The sequence below is a fragment of the Fundulus heteroclitus genome, chromosome 3 (genome assembly GCF_011125445.2).
Source record: "Fundulus heteroclitus isolate FHET01 chromosome 3, MU-UCD_Fhet_4.1, whole genome shotgun sequence".
Lineage (NCBI taxonomy): Eukaryota > Metazoa > Chordata > Actinopteri > Cyprinodontiformes > Fundulidae > Fundulus > Fundulus heteroclitus.
The window spans coordinates 4866634-4887737 of NC_046363.1; the positions used below are offsets into that span (position 1 = coordinate 4866634).

At 37.8% G+C, this 21104-nt stretch overlaps 1 protein-coding gene across 3 annotated transcripts in view; it reads right to left on the bottom strand.

Annotated features, from left to right (window-relative positions):
* Positions 1-21104, bottom strand: part of zdhhc3a (zinc finger DHHC-type palmitoyltransferase 3a) — a 42623-nt gene that overhangs the window by 5805 nt on the left and 15714 nt on the right. For 2 of the 3 annotated variants that reach the window (XR_004928348.1, XM_021311417.2), the window contains exons 3-7: positions 16759-17123; positions 16481-16605; positions 14039-14135; positions 13656-13737; positions 11984-12114 (exon numbers count right to left, since the gene is read on the bottom strand). Coding sequence is in view for 2 of the 3 variants with exons in the window: in XM_021311417.2 (XP_021167092.1) it covers positions 11984-12114; positions 13656-13737; positions 14039-14135; positions 16481-16605; positions 16759-17094 (771 nt within the window). In the remaining variant the exon portion in view is untranslated. Of the gene's footprint in view, positions 1-7; positions 8189-11983; positions 12115-13655; positions 13738-14038; positions 14136-16480; positions 16606-16758; positions 17124-21104 lie in introns of those variants that run through there. The other variant, XM_021311419.2, reaches the window with a different exon arrangement.

Sequence of the window (21104 nt, forward strand, 5' to 3'; positions counted from 1 at the left end):
AACACAGTTTTGCTTTGCAACTGAGAAGGATTTATTCTCTGCGTCATGTGCTGAAATATCTGTGCAATCTTGGAAAAATTATTTTAAAAATTTGTGTAAAAAAAAAAACAACAAAAGAAAAAGAAAAGAACAACATCAACATCGTTATACCAGCTGTGTTGTCACATACATGACTAAACTAACCACCATGCGTTCCCACATCAGAGGATCCAAACATCATGTAAACAGAGAAGATTAAATGGCAAAAACAAAGTGCCGCTCTTGTCGATTTCAGCGCGTGTAAGTAAGTATGAACGGTGAAAGTTTATACTTCCTTAATGCTTTCAAAAAGTTCAGAGTTGTGCAAGACACCGTGTCAGCTGCTGGGCGCGTCTGAACAGGGAGCTCTCCCAACTCAGACCCACGCCAGATTTAACTTAGCTTCCAGCAGCCCAGGCTTTTAAAGCCGAGCCAGTGATCTTTCAGAGGATTTTCACATCAAAGCCAACCAAATCATCCGAAAATTGTGGGGCTTTGTTGATTTTGGCACACGACCTCTCCAATGTGTTTCCCTGGAAAATGCTCATGGCACAAACAGGGAAAGAAGTTGAGAGGATGATCCCTTCTTCAGGACAATAAACATAGGCTACAACAGGTTTTTTTTGACAACCTAAATTTTCACAAACATCTTTTCCCGCTGCAGCACAGGTCAGGGTTTACATTGGTAGGGATTAAAAGCCTTTCATTTGTTTTCAAAGAACCAGAAAAATTCATCTGACCAAATCCAGCTGGTTTTGGGAAACAAACCCTTCGGCTGAGGATAAAATGAAGATTTGCGCTCTGACTGACAGAGGCTTTCTCTGTGTTCAGCAGAGTTTGTTTCCAACCTGAAATATTACATTTACCTGAAATACATAATAAAAACAGGTCAGCCTTTTCTCGTGGTCTTTAAACAAAGCACTCGCATTAGAGAATGAAATGCTGGTATCAAGAAAAATCTAACACCTAAAAACTTCAGATAGTGAAACAATCCAGAATAGGCATGGGCCTGCATTTGATTATTAGGGTTTGGTAACAGATTACAAATACAGTTTTATTGTATTTACACATGGATTTAAATCAAAAACATTGGCTTGATCTTAATGCTGCTAAAATATCAGTTGCAGTAATGTTATCTATAACACGCATTGGCATTTTGACCTCAATACATAGATATGGCAAAGATTTAGACTAAACACAGGCTAACTTTAGCAGGGGTTTAATGTGCTTATTATGCAATATGCTGTTGCTTTTTTCCTTTCTGCTCTTTATAGAGAAACACTGGGAGTATCCATTGTATTCCTATAAGCCATAAAAGATGAGTTATGTCCTTGAGTTCTGGAGAAGCACTGTATTTGTTTAGATTTGCTCTTGCAGGGCAAACAGGACTTAAAACTTGGGAGTTCATCAACTTTTAGTTCTACAGTCTTTATAGTTAAAGATGGGGAGATGAGCTAAAAATGTGGCCCTGAATGCAATTGCTAGCATATTATCTGCAATCTCAACTCCGCTTGCAAGCAGAGAACTGAGCTAAAAATATAACTTCACAAAATACTTATCACTAGTTTCCTTTGCTTTCAAATCACAGAGGACATCTGACCACTGTAAGCTCCAATTACTGTTAGGAACAGCCTGGGAAAGAAATACCAGGATGTCATGCACGGATGATTTTTTTTTCTGATTATAAGACAACTAAATATCTCAGTATTTCTTATACCTAAACTTGTTTCCAAGCTGCCCACAGACATGAGGTTAATCCTTTAAAAATCCCAAAATTTCTTCTCTGGGGACCTTCTGAACCAAATCTTTGTGCTGGATGAGGAATTTCCACTGTGGGCTTTTTGTTATTAAAGTGAAGAGCAAATTTACAGTTTTCAGTGTTCACTTCAGATTCAGACATCACATTTGTGTCTACCTCGTCTGTTAGTGACCAATGGAAAACAATGCACTGCAGGAACAATCCCACTTTCTGTAACTGGCTGTACGTTTGATGACACCTACCAAGTGTTGAGCTTTGTATCATTATAGAGGCAGCCGCAGACGGCAACAAAGGCTGCCCTGTGAAGCTCGGACACATCTGTTAACGTATCATCATTAAAACAGACCAAAGAGAAGAAATTTGGCTAAGTTGCAAACCTGTCAAATCAAAAATACCGCTCGCCACATGAGATTAGCTACCAAAAACAAGACACTTTACTACAACTGCATTTACCGCTAATTGCAAACATCATCATGAATAACAAGCTGATAGCAGCTGGTTGATGAAGTAAGTAATGAGTGAAAACCGCCTTAACTTCATAAAAGTGCTGAGAGGCACATGTTGTTTTAATGATCAGATATATTTACAAACATCCAAATATGTTTTTGCACTGGAAAAACGTACTAGCCTTCGCTCAGCTAGCTGACGATCATTAAGTAGCCAGTGGTGAGAGAAGGTCACTTGTGTTGCTGCATGCTTCAAAGCGCCAAATAACACTCCAGTCAGTCCTGCAACTTCTGTCATTTCAATAAAAGGACTTGGAATCATATGAACTGTGTGAAGTAGTATTTTAGCGGTTTTGAAACCGTAATTGGCCCATGCCTAATCCAGAGTACACATGTACGAAAAAAAATCTTCAGAGTAGTTGCAAATATTTCTAAAACCATAAGAGAAAACATCCATTTGAATTTTTGTCACATTTCGATAAAATTCACAAACAAATAAAATCCTCAATAATAACGGGAAGAAAATTATGCATTGGACAAAAAAAAATACCATTCTTGACTTTGAGTGCCTGATCAGGAATTTACCTTTTGGTTTCAGTTCTGACACAAAGTTCTCATATGGCACTGTATTACCACACCAAAGGCCTCTGGATAGTTATTTTGGACACAAAGAATAATACTTGAATTGCAACAAGTGGTAACATCTGAATATTTCATCCCACTGATGATATTTTTGACTTATCTTCATCTTTGATTCCTTTTCATCAATCATCTTGCAAGAGATTAACTAAGGCAAGACATTGATATAAAATAATATATATTTTTTTTAATCAGATACCCATTACTTCACTCTAAGGCAGTGGTTCTCAATCTTTTTGTTGCGCTCCCCCTTTGAAGAATGAAATATTTTCAAGCCACCAACAAAAATTTAACTTTTATTGCTCTCTCTTAATTCAGTGAAACCATTGCGCTGAGGATTACCCAGAATCCCTTCTATTTTATAACAGTAAATTACATTATATCAGATAATAGCTGTTTCTAGCAAATGGCATTTTTTTAAATAGTGCTACATTTTATAAACGATATACAGTGGTCCTTCACCATATCACAATTTGTTGTTTGCAGTCTCTCTGTATTGTGGATTTTTTTTAATTGTACAGTACACTGTGTCTAATGTCTAAACCAGGGAACTGTTTTGTATCCTGGATACTGATTGGCTCAGCGACTGTAGTATCAGTCTCCTTCATCTGTAGTGTATAGCTTGCACTGATAATTACCCAGAATCACTTGCTACTCATATTACTGGCTGCAGGTACAGGCCAAACAGCAAATGGTGCCGTTATCCCATTTAGCAGAATTTATTTATGTCACAGACCTGCCCCCACCCCTTTTTTGGTGTGCGCCCCACGGTTTGAGAACCATTGCTCTAAGGAGTGTTTCAGGGTGTTTTCCCATTTGCTGTAATTCTGAGACTTCCTTCAAAAATACAAAGACTAAACCTTATAACTCCAAAACACCTGAGAACTTTGCGATGGAACTAAAGGCATAATGAAAAATTACTAAACTAAGTAAAGCAGGCAAGATAGAGTCTGATCAGAGAACAAAAAGGTCAGGGTATTATGAACCAATGGAGAATTATACAGCATTATTTTATTTCTTCGTTAGATTCTTAGAATCTGACCTTCATTTCAAACAAAAAACTAATCAAATTTAAAACAGCAATAAAAAAAAAAACTGTTTATATGCTCCTTTTGCCAGCATTTAAATTTTCAGGCAAAGTATGGATGTGGTTTCCCAATGGTTCTAAGGAATCCGTTGCATTGGGAAAACTTTATTTTGTCTCCAAAAACCAATAAAAAGGTCAGTTCAGCTAAATTACGCAAGATATTTACCACAATCCTCTCATTTCTAGCTGATCTTGGGGTTGTAGCAGAAGACAAAAATATTTTAGAGGGACTTCACTGTTTGAAAAGTTGCGTAGCAGCTTAAATACACTACAGTAGCTTGCAGGATTGATCTTACTTCTAAACCATACACTTTAATTAATTCAATTAAATTAGGATTTTGGTTGACAGGCCAGCGCAAAATAGTGTAGAACTGTTAATAGTAGTAGTAGTAGTAGTAGTAATGATTTAAAAAAAATTATACACATGTAAAAATTTAAATAATGTGCTGTCTTCCACAAAGCTATTGGATTGTACATAGTGTGTCAATGAACATCAATTTTCGAGTCAGTTTGCAACTTCCGGTGGGGTTGGACTACCAACTGTTTTGTAGGAAGAGGTTTAATGGTAATCTTCTTTGAGCCTGTTTGGGCATCAACTGCAGCTTTGAGACTACTGCCACACCAGCTTGTGTTTATGCCTTCGGGATTTCCGGTATATATTGAAGACATGGCTCATTGATGTCTTAAACATGACGTGTGTGAATTTGCATTGATGGGACGAGACTGGACAAACATGTTAGCGAGTGGTCTGTCAGATGTTCACAATGCATGACGTTCCTGCCAATTGTGCATGCAATTCAGCAATTCAGTATCAGCTGCTCCATCCTTGTTTGGTCACGCCCACCATCAGTATACCAATTTATTGATGGACCATGATGGCCCAGGCATGCCCCCAAATTATTTTGGTGGTTGGTAATTACAAAAAAAAGTCTACGGAAATACTTTAAATATGAGCCCTCCGAAAGAAAAACCGAATGTATCGGACACGGAGATGGCGGTAAATCTGACCACAAACTAAATACCACAAATGTTAAGCAGCACATCACTACACTGATTACTACGCTCACTACTGCAAGTCCTGTTAAGATATAATATGCAAGCATTGTTACTCAACAATCCGCATGTGATACATTTCATATTAAGCTTAAAGTATTCCATATAACTACTGAGACAAATAGGATGCTAACTTCAGATTAAAGTTAGCTTGGTTGTGCCAACATCAGCTCATATATGCGTTACTGTTGTCTGTAGAACATGCAGCGAAATTTAGCAGAGCAGCAAATATAATGGGTTGTCATACTAACCCATGTTTGAGATACAGGGTGGGTGCCAGTCATTTGGTTAATAGGCTATCACAATACTTAATTTTTGCTTGTTTGGTAGTTACTATGTCAATTCTATTTTTGTCAAAATAACATGCATATTAAATATATATTTATGTGTGTTTGTGTGTATGTATTCTGTATTCACCTGTAGACCTTTACAGATGGCGTAGTTTTGTATACAGTGATAAAGAATACACTTTTTGACGAAAACCTTTTTGGCTTTTCGTTGAATAAAACTGTCACATATTTAAATGACTAAATGTGACTAAAACTAATAAGCATTTTTATCCAAAAGACAAAGACTAAAAACAGCTGCCATCACTGGTCCATAGAGGTAAACTTCTAGTCGGAGCCTGTGTGTTTAGAAGAAATCGGATCAGTAAGACCAGTCGGACGCATCCAATGTGTTTTGGCCAACAGGACTGAATACCAAAGTAAATATTTTTGTGTAGTAGTGCAAACTGTAAAATGTTGAAATCTATGCATCACTCCTCTTAACAATTGTGCACTACTTTATGTTAGCCTGTCACATAAAATCTAAATAAAATACGCTGAAGACGTACCGTGGCAAAATGTGAAAAAATTTAAGGGGTTTGAATCTTGTTAAAGGCCTTATGTAGTTAGTCCCTGAAATATTTGGACAGTGACGCAAGTTTTGTTATTTTAGCTGTTTATGAAAACATATACAGGATACGGTTATATAATCAATATGGGTTTAAAGTACAGACTCTCAGCTGTAATTTGAGAGTATTCACATCCAGATTGGAGCAAAGGTTTAGGAATTACAGCTCTTTATTACGTAGCCGCCTCTTTTTCAAAGGACCAAAAGTAATTGGACAATTGACACAGAAGAAGGCTGCATGGGCTCTTCCATCGTTAACCTGTCATCAATTAAGCAGTTAAAAGGTCTGGAGTTCATTTCAGGTGTGGCGTTTGCATTTGGAAGCTGTAGCTGTGAACACACAACATGTGATTAAAGGAGCTCTCAATGGAGGTGAAACAGAACATCCTGAGGCTGAAAAAAAGAAGAAATCCATCAGAGAGATAGCAGAAATGTTAGGAGTGGCCAAATCAACAGTTTGGTACATTCTGGGGACAAAAGAAAAAAAAAAAGGTGCACTGTTGAACTTGTGAACTCAAAGAGGCTTGGACATCCATGGAAGATAACAGTGGTGGATGATGGCAGAATCCTTTCCATGGTGAAGAAAAACCCTTCACAACATCCACTGAAGTGAAGAACAGGAAGTAGGTGTATCAGTATCTAAGTCTACCATAAAGAGAAGACTTCATGAGAGTAAATACAAAGGATTCCCCACTAGGTGCAAACTATTAATCAGCCTCTAAAATAAAAAGGCCAGAATTGATTTAGCCAAAGAAACAGCTGAAGAAGCCAGCCCAGTTCTGGAACAGCATTCTTTGGACAGATAAGACTAAGATCAACCTGTACCAGAATGATGGGAAGAAGAAAGTTAGGAGAAGAATTGGAACAGCTCATGATCCAAAGCACACCACATCTTCTGTAAAACATGGTGGAGGCAGTGTGATGGCATAGGCATGCATGGCTTCCAATGGCACTGGGTCACTTGTGTTTATTGATGATGTGACAAAAGACAGACGCAGCCAGATGAATTCTGAAGTGTTTAGGGATAAACTTTCTGCTCAGATTCTGCAATGCCAGAGTCAGTCACCAGATCTCAACCCAATTAAGAATGCATTTCATTTGCTGAAGACAAAACGTAAGGCAGAAAGACCCAAAAATGAGCACCAAGTGAAGACCGCTGCAGTAAAGGCCTGGCAAAGCATCACAAAGGAGGAAAACCCAGCGTTTGGTGATGTCCATGGGTTCCAGACGTCTGGCAGTCATTGCCTGTAAAGGATTCTCAACTAAATATTGAAAAGTAATATTTTACATAGGGTTATGTTTAGTTGTCCAATTACTTTCGAGCTCCTGAAATCAGGAGTGTTTATATAAAAATGTTTAAACATATATTTTTGTTCAACCCCTTGAATTAAACCTTAAAGTCTGCACTTCAATTGCATTGTAGTTGTTTATTTTCAAATTCAATGTGGTGGCATGCAGAGCCCAAATCCTGAAGATTGCGTCACTGTCCAAATATTTCTGTCCCTAACTGTATATTGAATATATCTCATGGTAGACGTATCTGAACTGAAACAGTGGCTAAATATATGTTTCAGTGGATGAGGTAGGTGTATTTCTTTACATGTCCCTGATAACATCCTGCAGGTTAAACTGACTAAACTCTTATGGCTTCTTTTAATAAATACCTTACAATTGATCCATATAATTTACATTTTCCTTCAGTTTTACTCACCTGTACAATAGGAAAGGCCATATGCTGACAGGATTAAGTGATAAAAAGGTAATTTTCTATTTTCTCTCTTTTTTTGTAATTTGGCTGAACCGACCCTTCACCAGAAAGCAGTGGGAGAGTGAACAAAGGCAGAAAAGAAAGTTTTTGATAAAAGACCAAAAAAATAACAAACTGATTTATCACAGTGTTTGCAAACAGAATGACAGTGTTTCTTTTTCTCTGCAACTCAACTCGCTAAAGGCAATAAAATAAATACAAAATAAGACATTGCTCACTTTGTTGGCAGCACATAAAAAAAGCACATAAAAAGCTGTCCATGGCTTGTGTGGGACGTACACAGTAAATCATGTTGAGTGGGAGCAAACAGGCTTCCTTAGCTGAGCTCAGAGGGGCAGGGCTAGCTTTTCCTGTCCTGAGCTCCCTCACACCACATACTGGTAGGTCTCAGCCTTACCATGGTCAGGGGTGGAGAAGGGGCTTAACCACAATAAAGAGAACTGATGTCCAAAAACTGCCCTCATGTTCATCCACTTAGTTTTTTTAGCCCATCTTCGCTCCTCCTTTTTCAACTGCTCTATGCCCTGAAAATGAGAGACAACCAAATTTGAGTTTGCATGCTTTCGTGACCCATTGAGCATTCAAACACTAGATTTCTAATAGCCATTAAAAAAAGTAAACATCAGTCTGTGGTCCCAGCGACACTACAGTATCCATTTCTTTAAACATCTTTTCCACCATGTTTAAAAAGAGGAATTCTGTGTCTACACTATGCAAGATTTTAATCAAAATGCTACTGCGGTGGAAATGAACACTTGCCACTGGCCAAATGCATGTACACGTTTCAAGTGAAGGATAATATTGACCAACTCACATGCCAGAATGGGGTGGGGGTGTATTCTAATCAGGGGAAAGTTTTCCGATTTCTAAAACTAACCTGTCGGGCCTGAGCTGTAGGTCTGTCAGTATGATGCAACTCTCTCGGACGGAGACAGCTGTCTGCTTTAAGAGACAGCTGCTGTAGGAGAGAACTGAGCGTAGCAGTCTGTTCCTATAACCTCAACGATAACGCATACAGTCCTCCCTCAAGACGGGATATCAGACAGGGATACACATTTACTAAAGACTTGGTGAACCCATGGCTATTTATAAGAGAAAAGGTGTTTTGAGGGGCTTGAAATACGTAAAAAAACAACAACTTATTAATGGTGACTGACTTTGAATTTTAAGCCAGTATCCTTGTACTGGACCATCCTTGAAATATGTCCTTACTTCAACACTGATGTGGGCTTTTTAATTTTGAAATTAATTAATAAAAATAATAATTAATAAAATGAATACTCATCGTTAACTGCAGGGCAGAATTTAGGAGCAGAACAAAAAACAATAAATTACTAATTAATATCCACAAATTATGATTGTTTTCTTTTTCTATTGAAAAGGTAGGATTCAAGACAAACAATCTGGGAAAACATACATTGGAATTTTGAAAACAATAGAACATGGTTAATAAGTCTAAGATCACCTGTACGGTTTATTATCATCTTTCCTTCAATTGACTAGTATTGTTTAATAAAAACACATTATACTTGATGTTTTTTTTTTTTATAACAAAAACTTACTGTGTGAAACAAACATGGGCTGCAACATTTTCTTCCACCTGCCACCGTGAAGGCAGAACATTTATATTTCTATCCCTGACTGTACTGTGCCAGAGGGTGGTGATAATGTCGGCATTAATTGTATTAGATTCAAACTAGAAAGATCCTGACATGACTAAGGTAACACTAGGCTAAAGATTCTCCCAAAACAGGTGTGGCCTGTTTTTCGGCTTACATCTGAAGTTTAACAGAAACAGAACAAAAAAAGAACGAAGCGAGACCGATGTGGTAAGAAAAACATTTTTACCGTTATGGTTCTGAGCACAAAGAGCCAGACTGGGCGTGTGCAAAGTGAGGCACTGAGTTGTTCTTTTTAATAATCTAAGAACATCCAGCCTACACGTACAGGGCAAAGACAGATCTCACTTTGTTATAGAAAAAAACCTAAACAAGTAAACAAAATAAAAAATAACAGTTTTTGTCTGTATGGGAGATGCCAAAAACTATGATAGCGTCAGTGCTTCAACAAAGATGATGTAGCTGCTTGTATTCAGCTGCCTTTTCCTCTGTGTTATCCTCCAAGTCCTGTTAGTTCCCATTTTCCATCAATTTAAATTAGGAGTTGCAGACAAAAAGAAGTTTGAAGCACCAAGAGAAGTTTTGAAAGATTAGCTTTGTCTTATTAAACCAACTGAGATTTCTCCAAATGTTGCATACAACACTACCACTGAATACCAACTCCTTACAAAGATATGTCTACTGCCATTGTAGAGCAACTTGTGGCTGTATGAAAAAACGTCTAACTTTGAGATAATTTACCTAAACATTTATTTGTCTTTGAAAAAATGAGAGGCTGAGAAACTCTGAAAACTGCCGCATTCCAGTTTGTAGGCAGTTGAGTTGTAGCATGACACCTGCTGTTCTTTTGAGATGTTTACAATCTGCATTGATCTGTACCAACTAGAACATTTTGACGGTCTATAATGGATAATTCTAATCCTCAGATGCCAGTGTCCTTCATGTTGTCCTGCTTGAACCCAGCTGTCCAGCCCAAATGCCTGGGTCATTAGTGAGCAACTGCAAAACTTGTTGATAGAGGTTCTTAAAAGGATTACTTTTAATTTTGGGTCAAGGAGTTTAAAATATCTACATTGACCTACTTAGTTTAAATTGATTTTAAGTTTCGCAAATGAAAACCACAGGTCCAGTCTAAAACCCTGATCAAAGACAGTTTGTAGTTTAAAAAAAAAAAAAAAGAAGCAGCTCGTTGTCCTTTTATGGTTCTTTAGAGAGTGCATTTATCTGTAGGTTCTCTGTCAGTAACAAAATAAAAAATAAAAACTATCAATCTTTTATACAAAAGTTGTAATGTGGTAAATCAAAGATGAAGGACAGTGATGAAGGTAATGGGATATGGAATAATGGTTGGAAATTCAAACATTATTCATCACTCAGTTTAACTTTAGTCAACAGGCTGAGTATGTTCCTCAACTAATCTGTTGAAGCAGAGACCTGCATAAAACTTGCTGGTCACAAGCCCTCAACAACCAGAGACCCCAACCCAGGAATGAACCGTGAGGCAATGAAAGAAAATATTTCAACAAATCAAGTTTGTTCAAACTTTGTGGACTATTGGGAGATATACATGTATAAAATAATATTGTGGAAAAGTATTTTTTATAGACAGAACCCTAAGTCTAGTGTATCAGAAGTTTTTTATATTTCATGAGCTCAATAGAAAATTATATTTTAAACTTAAATTTCAGGTGTTCAGGAAGACCAAGTAGCTCTGATAGCTGCCTTCAGGCCATCTGAAGGCAGGCGTCTCTCATCTTCCTCTTGACAACTCTCCACAGATTCTCTATATGGTTCTAGTCAGAACAGTTTAATGGTCAATCAAACACAGAACCACCAGGGTCATTGGTGGTTGCTGAATCTATAGTCATTGTCATAACTTTCTATGAATATGCCATAACTTTTTCACAATATTCTAATTGTCTAAGATGCTGAATTTTGGGTTTTCATGATCTGTATGGCAAAATCACCAAAATTACAAGAAATGAAGGCGTAAGATACTTTACATTTTTGTTTTGGTGTCACCATTTAAAACTGCACCACAGAGCGTGCAGTTAAACACCTAGGTCCACACATGATAAGTAATAGACAGTTCCCTTTTATGCTCATAAGGTGACAAAACGAGAAAAAGTTCAGGGAGTTAGAATAATATTTAAAAATGCAAATGTCCTTTTGCACCAAGACGCCAGACATACAGACTGGATTCAAAAGGTATAAGGGAGAGGCAGATGGTTGTAGAAGCACATGCATCTGTATATTCCTTAATGTGGTAGTTACAGGATTAAACAGCACACTGCAATAGGAATAATACACCTTAGGTGCAGCCTCTCCACATGACCATGCTGACAAGGAAGGACAAAACCATACAGCACCAAGTTAGATAATCCATGTGGCTGCTGAGATCAATTCTTTAGTTTTTTTTCCTAAAGATGCAAGTGTCCATCGTGCAGAGTGTTATAGTTTTAATGCAATGATGGAAACGTGTAATGTTCCAAAATGGGTGTGCAAAAATCAGACAAAATAAAAGAAAAATTGTCAAACATACGAGTGTGAGCTATTTGGTGAATGGCTGGTATTAGAAGTTGAAAGTCATAACTGAAAGAGTCAGGCAGAGATGTAGGAAGGTCCACAAAGAAGGAAACAATAGGAAATAAGGAGAGAAGAGCCGAGGGAAGTCAAAAGGCCACTACACGGGTAACTTACTGTTTCATCTGTACAGATGGAGTGGACTTGGGTGCCAAACATCACAGAGGTGAAGATGAGGAAGAGGAGGCCCTCAAAGCACAGGAGGATGAGAAGGATGACTGTTGCTGGAGGAGAGAAGGAGCTGCACTCTGGGTAATGAAGGGACACGGAAATGAAAGGGCATGTCAAGAATTTTACAAAGAACTGCTAAAGTGCTCTTAAAGATACAACAATGCTCAATTGTTGACTGGAGCAACAGAGACAGCGAACGATGTGAGGCACCGTTAAGCATGCATAAACTTGAAGATATAAACCAGGTTTAGAATAGGAACGAGAGTCATTTTACATTATAGAAAGAAGAGATTCCAAATTTAAGACAATTACACAAATTAAAACAATAAACTAAGAAATAATTCAGCTAAAAATCAAGGGAACAAAATTGATCATTTTGTGACTGTTCAGTTAGTATATGGTAGGGCTGTACGACTTTGCCAAAAATCTAAATTTCGATATATTTCAACCATTATTGCAATTTAATTTTGACTTTTCTCTGCATTAACAAGCAACAAAAATAAAGATAGATGTTATTTGAAACAAGCTATTTTACTTTTTTTAGTAATCAGAATATTATTGTTCAAGAGAATAGCTTATTGAGTTGGACTCAATGTCTTAAAAAGTTTTACAAGTACTTAATGATATGGTGATATTCCTGAAAGTTTCTGGTACTGATTCTATAAATTCTAAAACAAATAATAACATTAGATCATCTTACAGCTGCAACTTTCTTCCCTTCCATATGGAGGCAAATCCACTTTAAACACATTACTGACACCTAAAAGTTATTACTTTGTACATAGTCAAAAATTGCAGACCTCTGTGATTTGGAAATTGATTTCTAAAATTGTGAGCCTCGACAGCATCGTATCAAAAAAAAGAAAAGAAAAAAAGAGCAGTTGCTGTGGAGATCAGGTCCTAAAAGAGCCACTTCATCCCAGCTTTCAGGAGAATGGATCGTGCTCCGCCTCACATCATTGCTCGCTGGGTGTGTCTTTTACTGGTCAGGGCGGCAAGGTCATGGTAGGTACTTCCTGGAGGTGGCAGGTAATTAACCACTCGTTTTCCAGGACAGGTAGGGATGGTGCTCAGAGAGCAGAATTCACTAGGATTACTCAGACATGCATGAGGCAAAATACCACTTTGGGCATGATTTTGATGAAGGAATCATCATAACATAACGTAGTTAAGTTATTTTGCATGATATAGACCTTTTAAACTAATATTCTGTTCCATTGGTCGGAGCTCACACTTTGAGCTGCACCACACAACGCTCCACTATGGGGTTGAATACATAAATACTGAAGCAAAGTTTTCTAAGAAAGAATGGGTATGAGATCAAATCAAATTAAATGTATTTCTTAAAGACTAAATGAAGAAAAAAAAAACTAGGATACAAAAGTGGGAATCATTCTGAGTGGGAGTGGAAGTCATTTTACCAAGAGCCATTAAAAGCCATTTTCAGTTAAATTGTACATGTTTTTGTCACAATAAAAGATTGAAAAAAATATTATCTTATTTTACAACCTAACTTTTTTCTTTTTTTACAAGGATGTCCACATTTTTGAGATTTACTGCCAATACCAGGCACAAAAACTTTTAAATATAGTATTGCAGAGGAAAAAAAAGCACTCACTCGTCCAATCATCTTCAAAGCAGTAGAGGAAATGGAAGACCACCATGGCCAGAGAGTGCAGAGAGATGAGTGCAATGTACATCTAGGTCAAAAAGGAAAACCATTATAGGACAATGTGAAACATTTTACCAAAACATTTTACCAAAGAAAACAGACAACTTATTGAAAAACTGTATCATGTTAGAAAAGTAAAAATTTCTCTTATGCAATCTGCTTCATCTTAAGCACAAAGCTAACAGGTAAATTGGCGCCATGTCTCAGCATGTTTTCACGTCAAATATCCATACTTTTTCCAACAGATGGACAGTTGTATATTGTTGTAAAACCCTGCTGGTATTACAACAAAAGCAATAGATTATTATACAGTTTTCCTGCAAACTTACTGTGAAAAGCACAAAGTACTTTTGGTTGTTTTCCCCAACACAGTTGTTGACCCATGGACAGTGGTGGTCCATCTTCCGTATGCATCGTTTGCACACACTGGGAATCAAATAGTGAGAGGGAATGTAGTTCAGAAAACAGTATTACAAATATTATAAATACTGTATTTCCTTCCTCCTCAGTATACAAACGCTGAAAGTTGTCAGTATTTAGGTCAGGTTGTATACTTTAAACTTGCAGTGTTGTCAAATCTCAAACCAGTCCAGATTTCAATCCTTATTTGTCCTGATTCCAGTACGTGTGTGTGTGTGAGATCGTGTTTGTTTAAAACCTTCCTCTGAACAGAAGATCTTTGCTGAAACGTGTGGCAGTCTGCAGGACGACCACTCTTTGCCTCATAATTGGTCTTGTTGATAAGAGTCAAGCCTCCATGTGTAATACCTTGCTTCTGTTCTTTGAGTTTCTCTGTTTCTCACTGAGAGAGGTTAATTTTTCCATTTTGCCTGCTGTGAATCAGGATAGTATCCCCAAACATGACACTGTGAGCTTTCCACTTATTTTTGTGGTTCCAATTTTTTTGGCCAAACCTTAACATTATGTATTCCGAGCAAATATGTTAAACTAATCTTAAACTTAACTTAATTTACATCTTAGCCCATTTATGAAAGTGACATTCCACTTTACTTGGACCAGGGTTTGGTCCCCATAAGGCAATATCATACCTAGATGTCTTAAGAGGTAACATAAACCAGTGTACACACACACACACACACACACACACACACACACACACACACACACACACACACACACACACCTATTACAGTGAACATACAACTCCAAGGGTCTTCTTGAGTTGAAAGTTTTTCTCAGCTTTCATATGTACATACATGTGTCACTTGTAGGGACACATATTTTTTCACAGTATTGTGCTTACAATTTAGTCATATTAAATAAATCAGAACCTGAGTTCCAATGAGGCTCGTTTGTCAGATTAAAAGTATCTATTAAAGACAGCCTTTTAGCAGGTATTAAACATACTTAATAAGCCTGTTTGCCTCTATTAAAATGTTCTTAATTATTCTAATCTTGCGTTTTCAATAACTTAAGCACTTAGAAACTTTCAGTCTGGGTGGAATTAATCCAGTGTGTTTTAGTGAATTACTGAAAATAAATAAACATTTGATATATCGATTAAATGAAATTTCATTGATGCAAAATGCAGATATTGATCATATTGTCATTTTAAAAATATGCCTCTTTTGAAACACACAAGGCATGAGACTATAGTGCACAGGTGACCTATTATTAGTAGTAGCAGTAGTAGAATTTATAAGAACTCAGTTTTTGATTTTAATGCCTGGTGCCTGTAAGAGCTTAGAAATAAAATAGTCAGTTCATATTTTGCTTGTTTTTTGTGAGCTGATATCAATGTAATAATAATAATAATAATGTTATGTTACAGGGGAAGAGGATATGTCATATCAATCGCAGACTTGTGAATTGAATTTTGACTTTGTGACTGTGATACAAACACATCGTATCGTGATAAAGCTGGTGATCTGCACCCTTACTTTCAATAGTCTAATTTATTGAATATGACTGTATTTACACTTATGCAAGTGGTGTTCAGGTTTGGTGAATTGTTAAAGGTGTGTGCATTTGAATATGAAAATGCAAATCTTGTAATATCTGAGGGATATTACACAATTTTTCCTGAAATACCATCATGATACACTGAAATTGGAGGACATTTCCAGGACAGCTTATGCTGGGGACAGGTCATCCAAAACGGGGAGGTCTGGTCACCGCTTGCTTCCTTGCTGCAAGCATCTTTGATATGTCACATCTATGAACATCCCACCCGGCAACCTGATTGGCTCGTCCATTTTATTTGGTATTGAAAACCCTCCCAATGGCAGCGATTCCAGATGGATGGTGTTGAACCATGTGGACCTCGGCTGAACTACTTCCTTCTGGTCAGAGTCAGGTTATAAAGCTCCTACTGATTTAGCATTATGGTGAGTTGTATTCTTCATGCACTTTACATTTGTTTTTGTGGTGTATCTTGGATATCATTGAAGGCATGCTTGAACATAGCGACCAGAGAGTATGAGGGAACAGAGAGGATGTTGCTCATGTTACGCTGTTGGCATACAAGGCTTCTTGTAATGTTGCAAATTAGTACATGGTAGTCACGGTTATTATATTCACATAATAGCAATGCTTTTATGCCAATTGTAAAATGTTATTGTGTTGTATTCATCCACCAGACCTTAAAGTCTGGTCCGTGGAAATAATGTCTGTGTTTAATCCGATTTGTAGCACACACACACACAAAAAAAAAAGAAAGTTGGGGACCGCTGCCTTAGGCCACCAGGATAAGCTTAAGGTGTCTAAGTAGGACAGCCTAACTTTATAGGAAAAGATGCTTTCTGCCCTACCTGCAGTGGTGTGCTCGGTCCGGTTTGATGCTGCAGCACTTGGGACATTTGTAGACCACCTGACCTGGTTTCAGCTGAAGACTTTCTATGTATTCCTTGGTGGCATTCCCTTTTGGCACTGCCCCCTGGCAAAGCACAAAATATTGTAAGTCTTCAGTGTAACATGTCATTATTAAAAATGACCTTTCTGGGCAGAGAACGAATTAAACATTTTATAAAACAGAAGTATGACAAAGTATGAATGGCAATGAGAAACAAATGTTTTTAACTATACATACAGGGTCAGTGCACATAGCCCTGAGGTGTGAGGCGAGGGCAAGAAAGGCCAAAGTATTGAACAAGGTCCCGTTTACAATGCTGTAAGTGAGATTCTTGGATGGCACCAGCATTACAAAGAGCACCACGAACTCTGCATAAAACACCAGAAGCCATGTTATGATGGCGCACACGATGCCACAGGTATCCCTGATGAACCACATTGCTGACGAAGAGGAGGAAGTAATGACGTCTTTGGAGATAGGGATGCGTTGTTCAGGTTGTAGGCAGTTGGACCCTGCCCTGTTCTGCCCACGGCCGTGTTCCACATCCCTGCATCTGTGCACCGGACTCTTCATCCTTCATTGAAGCTGGATGTCATCACATGCTGGGGAAAGGAGGGTCAGAGGTTAGCAAGAAGCCATTAGGGGTGGGCTTTTACTATACTATTTATTATCAGGATAGATTTATCATCATAAATTGCATTCATCTTGACAACAATAAATTAGAGCTGGGCGATAAGACCAAAATGTTAGGAGGGTGAGATGAGCGGCTGAGATCTCGCGAGAGCTGTGCGTAAGTATAATGGAGGCGTTCATGTAACAAATCAAACAAGCTAAGGTAAGAACGAACCAATAACTAAAAATAATACAAAGTTAAAGCCCAAACATTTACAACTGTCTTATTTTCTACGAGGGAACAAACTGGACGAAGAGACCGTGACGAGCCTGGAGTGCTACCTGGACGAGTGTTTTGATAGCATCGTGATGGGGAAGGCCCAGAAGCCTACAGCTGCTAGCACACCGTCACTTAAGCGCACTCGTTCTAATTCCACCAGTGCTTCTTCTTCCACTTTATCCCCAGACAGGAACTTCAGCGACATCTTGGAATCCATCGACAAGAAGCTTACCAGCCTTGATGCGCGTCTCGCCTTGGTAGAGGTTCTACACAAGGAGTTTCAGTCTCTGAGAGAATCGGTGGAGTTTAGCCAAGCCCAGCTAACAGCTATGGCCGCCGAGAACGACGCGCTGAGGGAGAAGGTTACGGAGCTGACCGAAGGGATTATCCAGCTTTCCGGCGAAAATAAGAAAATGAAGGAATCCATTCTGGACATACAGTCGCGAAGTATGAGAGATAATCTCGTCTTTGCAGGCATTCAGGAGCAGCAGGGAGAGATAGCAGAAGAAACGGTCCGGAACTTTCTCCAGCAGAAGCTAAAAATCCCGGCGGATCAGGTAAAAAACATCACTTTTCATCGAGTCCACCGGCTCGGAGGTAAGAAACCCGACAAAACCCGTCCTCGCCCGATCATAGCTAAATTTGAGCATTATAAACAAAAAGAATTCGTTAGAAGTTGCGGCAGGGAACTGAGAGGGACAGACTTTAGTGTTAATGATCAGTTTCCTAAGGAAATCCTAGATCGCAGGCGAGTGCTGTTCCCAATCAGGAAGAAATACATGATGGACGGCGTTAAAGCCACCATATCGGTTGACAGACTTTATATTAATGGACAGTTGTTCAGGGATCAGAAGATCACCCCTTGGCTTTATTAGTTACACCACAGGTGGACTTAAAGCATGTTTCAATGATTTAAAATAAATAAATAAAATAAATAAATAAATAAGACGCACAGATCGGTACATGGTGATAAATTAAATACACGCACAGCTAAAGAGTACGTTGGTATGGTTGGTGTTCACGGTTGGGTACAGAAGGCACGGGCTATGGTTTATCCCTTTACACACTCTCTTACTCTTTGCACTTTTTTATTTTTTTGTGTATTTCTATCTTATCTGTCTGCTTCTTTCCTGAACATCAGTCAATCACAAGCACATCATATGATGCTACCTGGGTCTATGTATGACTATTTTCTCAAGGGCATGCACCTTCTAACTTCTCACTCACATCTATGGCGAATGTAAAGTTTGTGACATGGAATGTGCATGGGGCTGGCACCAGAGAGAAAAAAATGAAGATCATTAACCAGCTTACTAGATTAAAGGCAGATGTTGTATTATTGCAAGAAACCCACAAATCAGCTACAAATGCAAGTGAGCTTAATTCACCTGAGTTCCCTAATGTGTTTGCGGCCTGCTATAACTCTAGACAGAGAGGTGTAGCAATCTTAATCCACAAAAGCGTTAGTTTTAAAATATTAGATAAAACTATAGATCCTGAAGGTAGATACATAATAATTAAAATAGCTATCCATAACCAGAAGCTATGTATTGTCAGTATATATGGTCCAAATGTTGATGACCCCTCTTTTTTCCACCAATTCTTCCTTGCACTTTCAAAACACGGGGATTGTTCACTAATTATAGGAGGTGACTTCAACTTTGGTTTAAATAACGATATAGACAGGTTGAATAAAACAGGGACTCAGCGTAGTTGGCAGTCAGTAAATGTAGTCAAACAATACATGAGTGATTTTGGTCTTTGCGATGCATGGCGTTCTCTTCATCCTATTAGTAAAGAATACACTTTTTTCTCAAATGTTCACCATTCGTACTCTCGTCTGGACTACTTTCTTATAAGTAGCTCACTGCTGTCGGTCGTCTCAGAGACGGTAATTCATCCTATTGCTATCAGTGATCACGCTCCTGTTACTCTCACCTTAATTAATAAAAAAATAACCACACAAAACAAAAGCTGGAGATTTAATACATCACTGCTTAAAGATGAAGAATTTATAAAATTCATTAAAGAACAGTGGGCTTCATACTTAGAATACAATGATCAACCAGGTACATCGGCATCGATATTGTGGGAAGCTGGAAAAGCAGTGATGAGAGGTAAAATAATTTCTTTCTCATCTCATAAAAAGAAAAAAGAAAACAAAAAGATTCAGGAATTAGAAGAAAAACTTAAGTTACTAGATTTATCTCAAGAAGAAGGGAAGTTAGGTAAAATCCGTGAAGTAAAATTAGAATTAAACCACTATATTGAAAAGCAAAATAGATTTCTAATACAAAGGCTCCGAATAGAAAATTTTGAACATGGCAATAAGTCAGGAAGCTTTCTAGCTAATCAGCTTAAAATAAATAAGGAGAAAACTACTATATTTGCAGTTACAGATTCAACTGGTAATACAGTAAGTGAACCAGAGTGTATAAATAATACCTTCCGCGATTTCTACAAATCTTTATACACACCACAGATAAATCCATCAGAGAAGGATATTAAGCAATTTCTGGATAAAATTACACTTCCTAAATTATCAGATAACCAAAGAATGACACTGGATTCCCCGCTGACAACAGCTGAAACCCAGGAAGCTCTTAAAAGCATGCCTAATAAAAAGGCTCCAGGTCCAGATGGATTCCCCACTGAGTTTTATAAAGAGTTCTGGAATATTCTAGCCCCAACGTTCCACAGAATGTTGCAGGAAATACAGGAAAAAGGTAGATTTCCAGCTAATATGAACTCTGCCACCATCAGCCTTCTGCTCAAGCCAGACAAAGATCCTGTGTTGCCCACTAGTTATCGTCCCATATCCTTAATTAATGTGGATATTAAGATAATCTGTAAAGCTTTAGCAAAAAGATTAGACAAAGTAACTCCTCTCATAATACATTCAGATCAAACTGGTTTCATCAGAGGAAGGCAGTCATCCACAAATACACGCCGATTACTTAATTTAATTGATTATTCCTACAGTAAAAACATTAAAACCAATATATTGTCTTTAGACGCAGAAAAAGCATTTGATAGAGTAAATTGGAAATTTTTATTCGCTACTCTTCATAAATTCGGTTTTGGCGATTTATTCATAAACTGGTTAAAAATTCTATACAATTCTCCAACAGCCTGTGTCAGGACAAATAATCAAATATCTTCCAGTTTTTGTCTACAGAGGGGCACCAGGCAAGGATGCCCTCTTTCTCCATCACTTTTTGCCATCTTTATAGAACCTCTAGCAGCAACTATCAGACAAACAAAAGCTGTAAAAGGTATAAAATGCATGAAAATAGAGCACAAGATTAGTCTGTACGCGGATGATGTATTACTTTATCTCCAGCATTCAAATAATTCTCTTTTACAAGTAATTAGAATACTAGAATCTTTCTCCAAAGTATCAGATTACTCGTTAAACTGGTCTAAATCTACGGTACTGTCAATTAATTGCTCTCTCGAAAACTCCCTAAATTTACAAATGCAATCAGGAAATATTAAATATTTAGGTATTACTGTGTCGAATAAATTAACAGATTTACTTAAACTTAACCATGCCCCACTTTTAAACAGGATAGAAGAGGACCTTGAAAGATGGAAATCGCTTCCAATCACACTTATGGGTAGGGTAGCTTCAATAAAAATGATGGTCCTACCTAGAATTAATTATTTATTTTCAATGGTCCCCAATAAA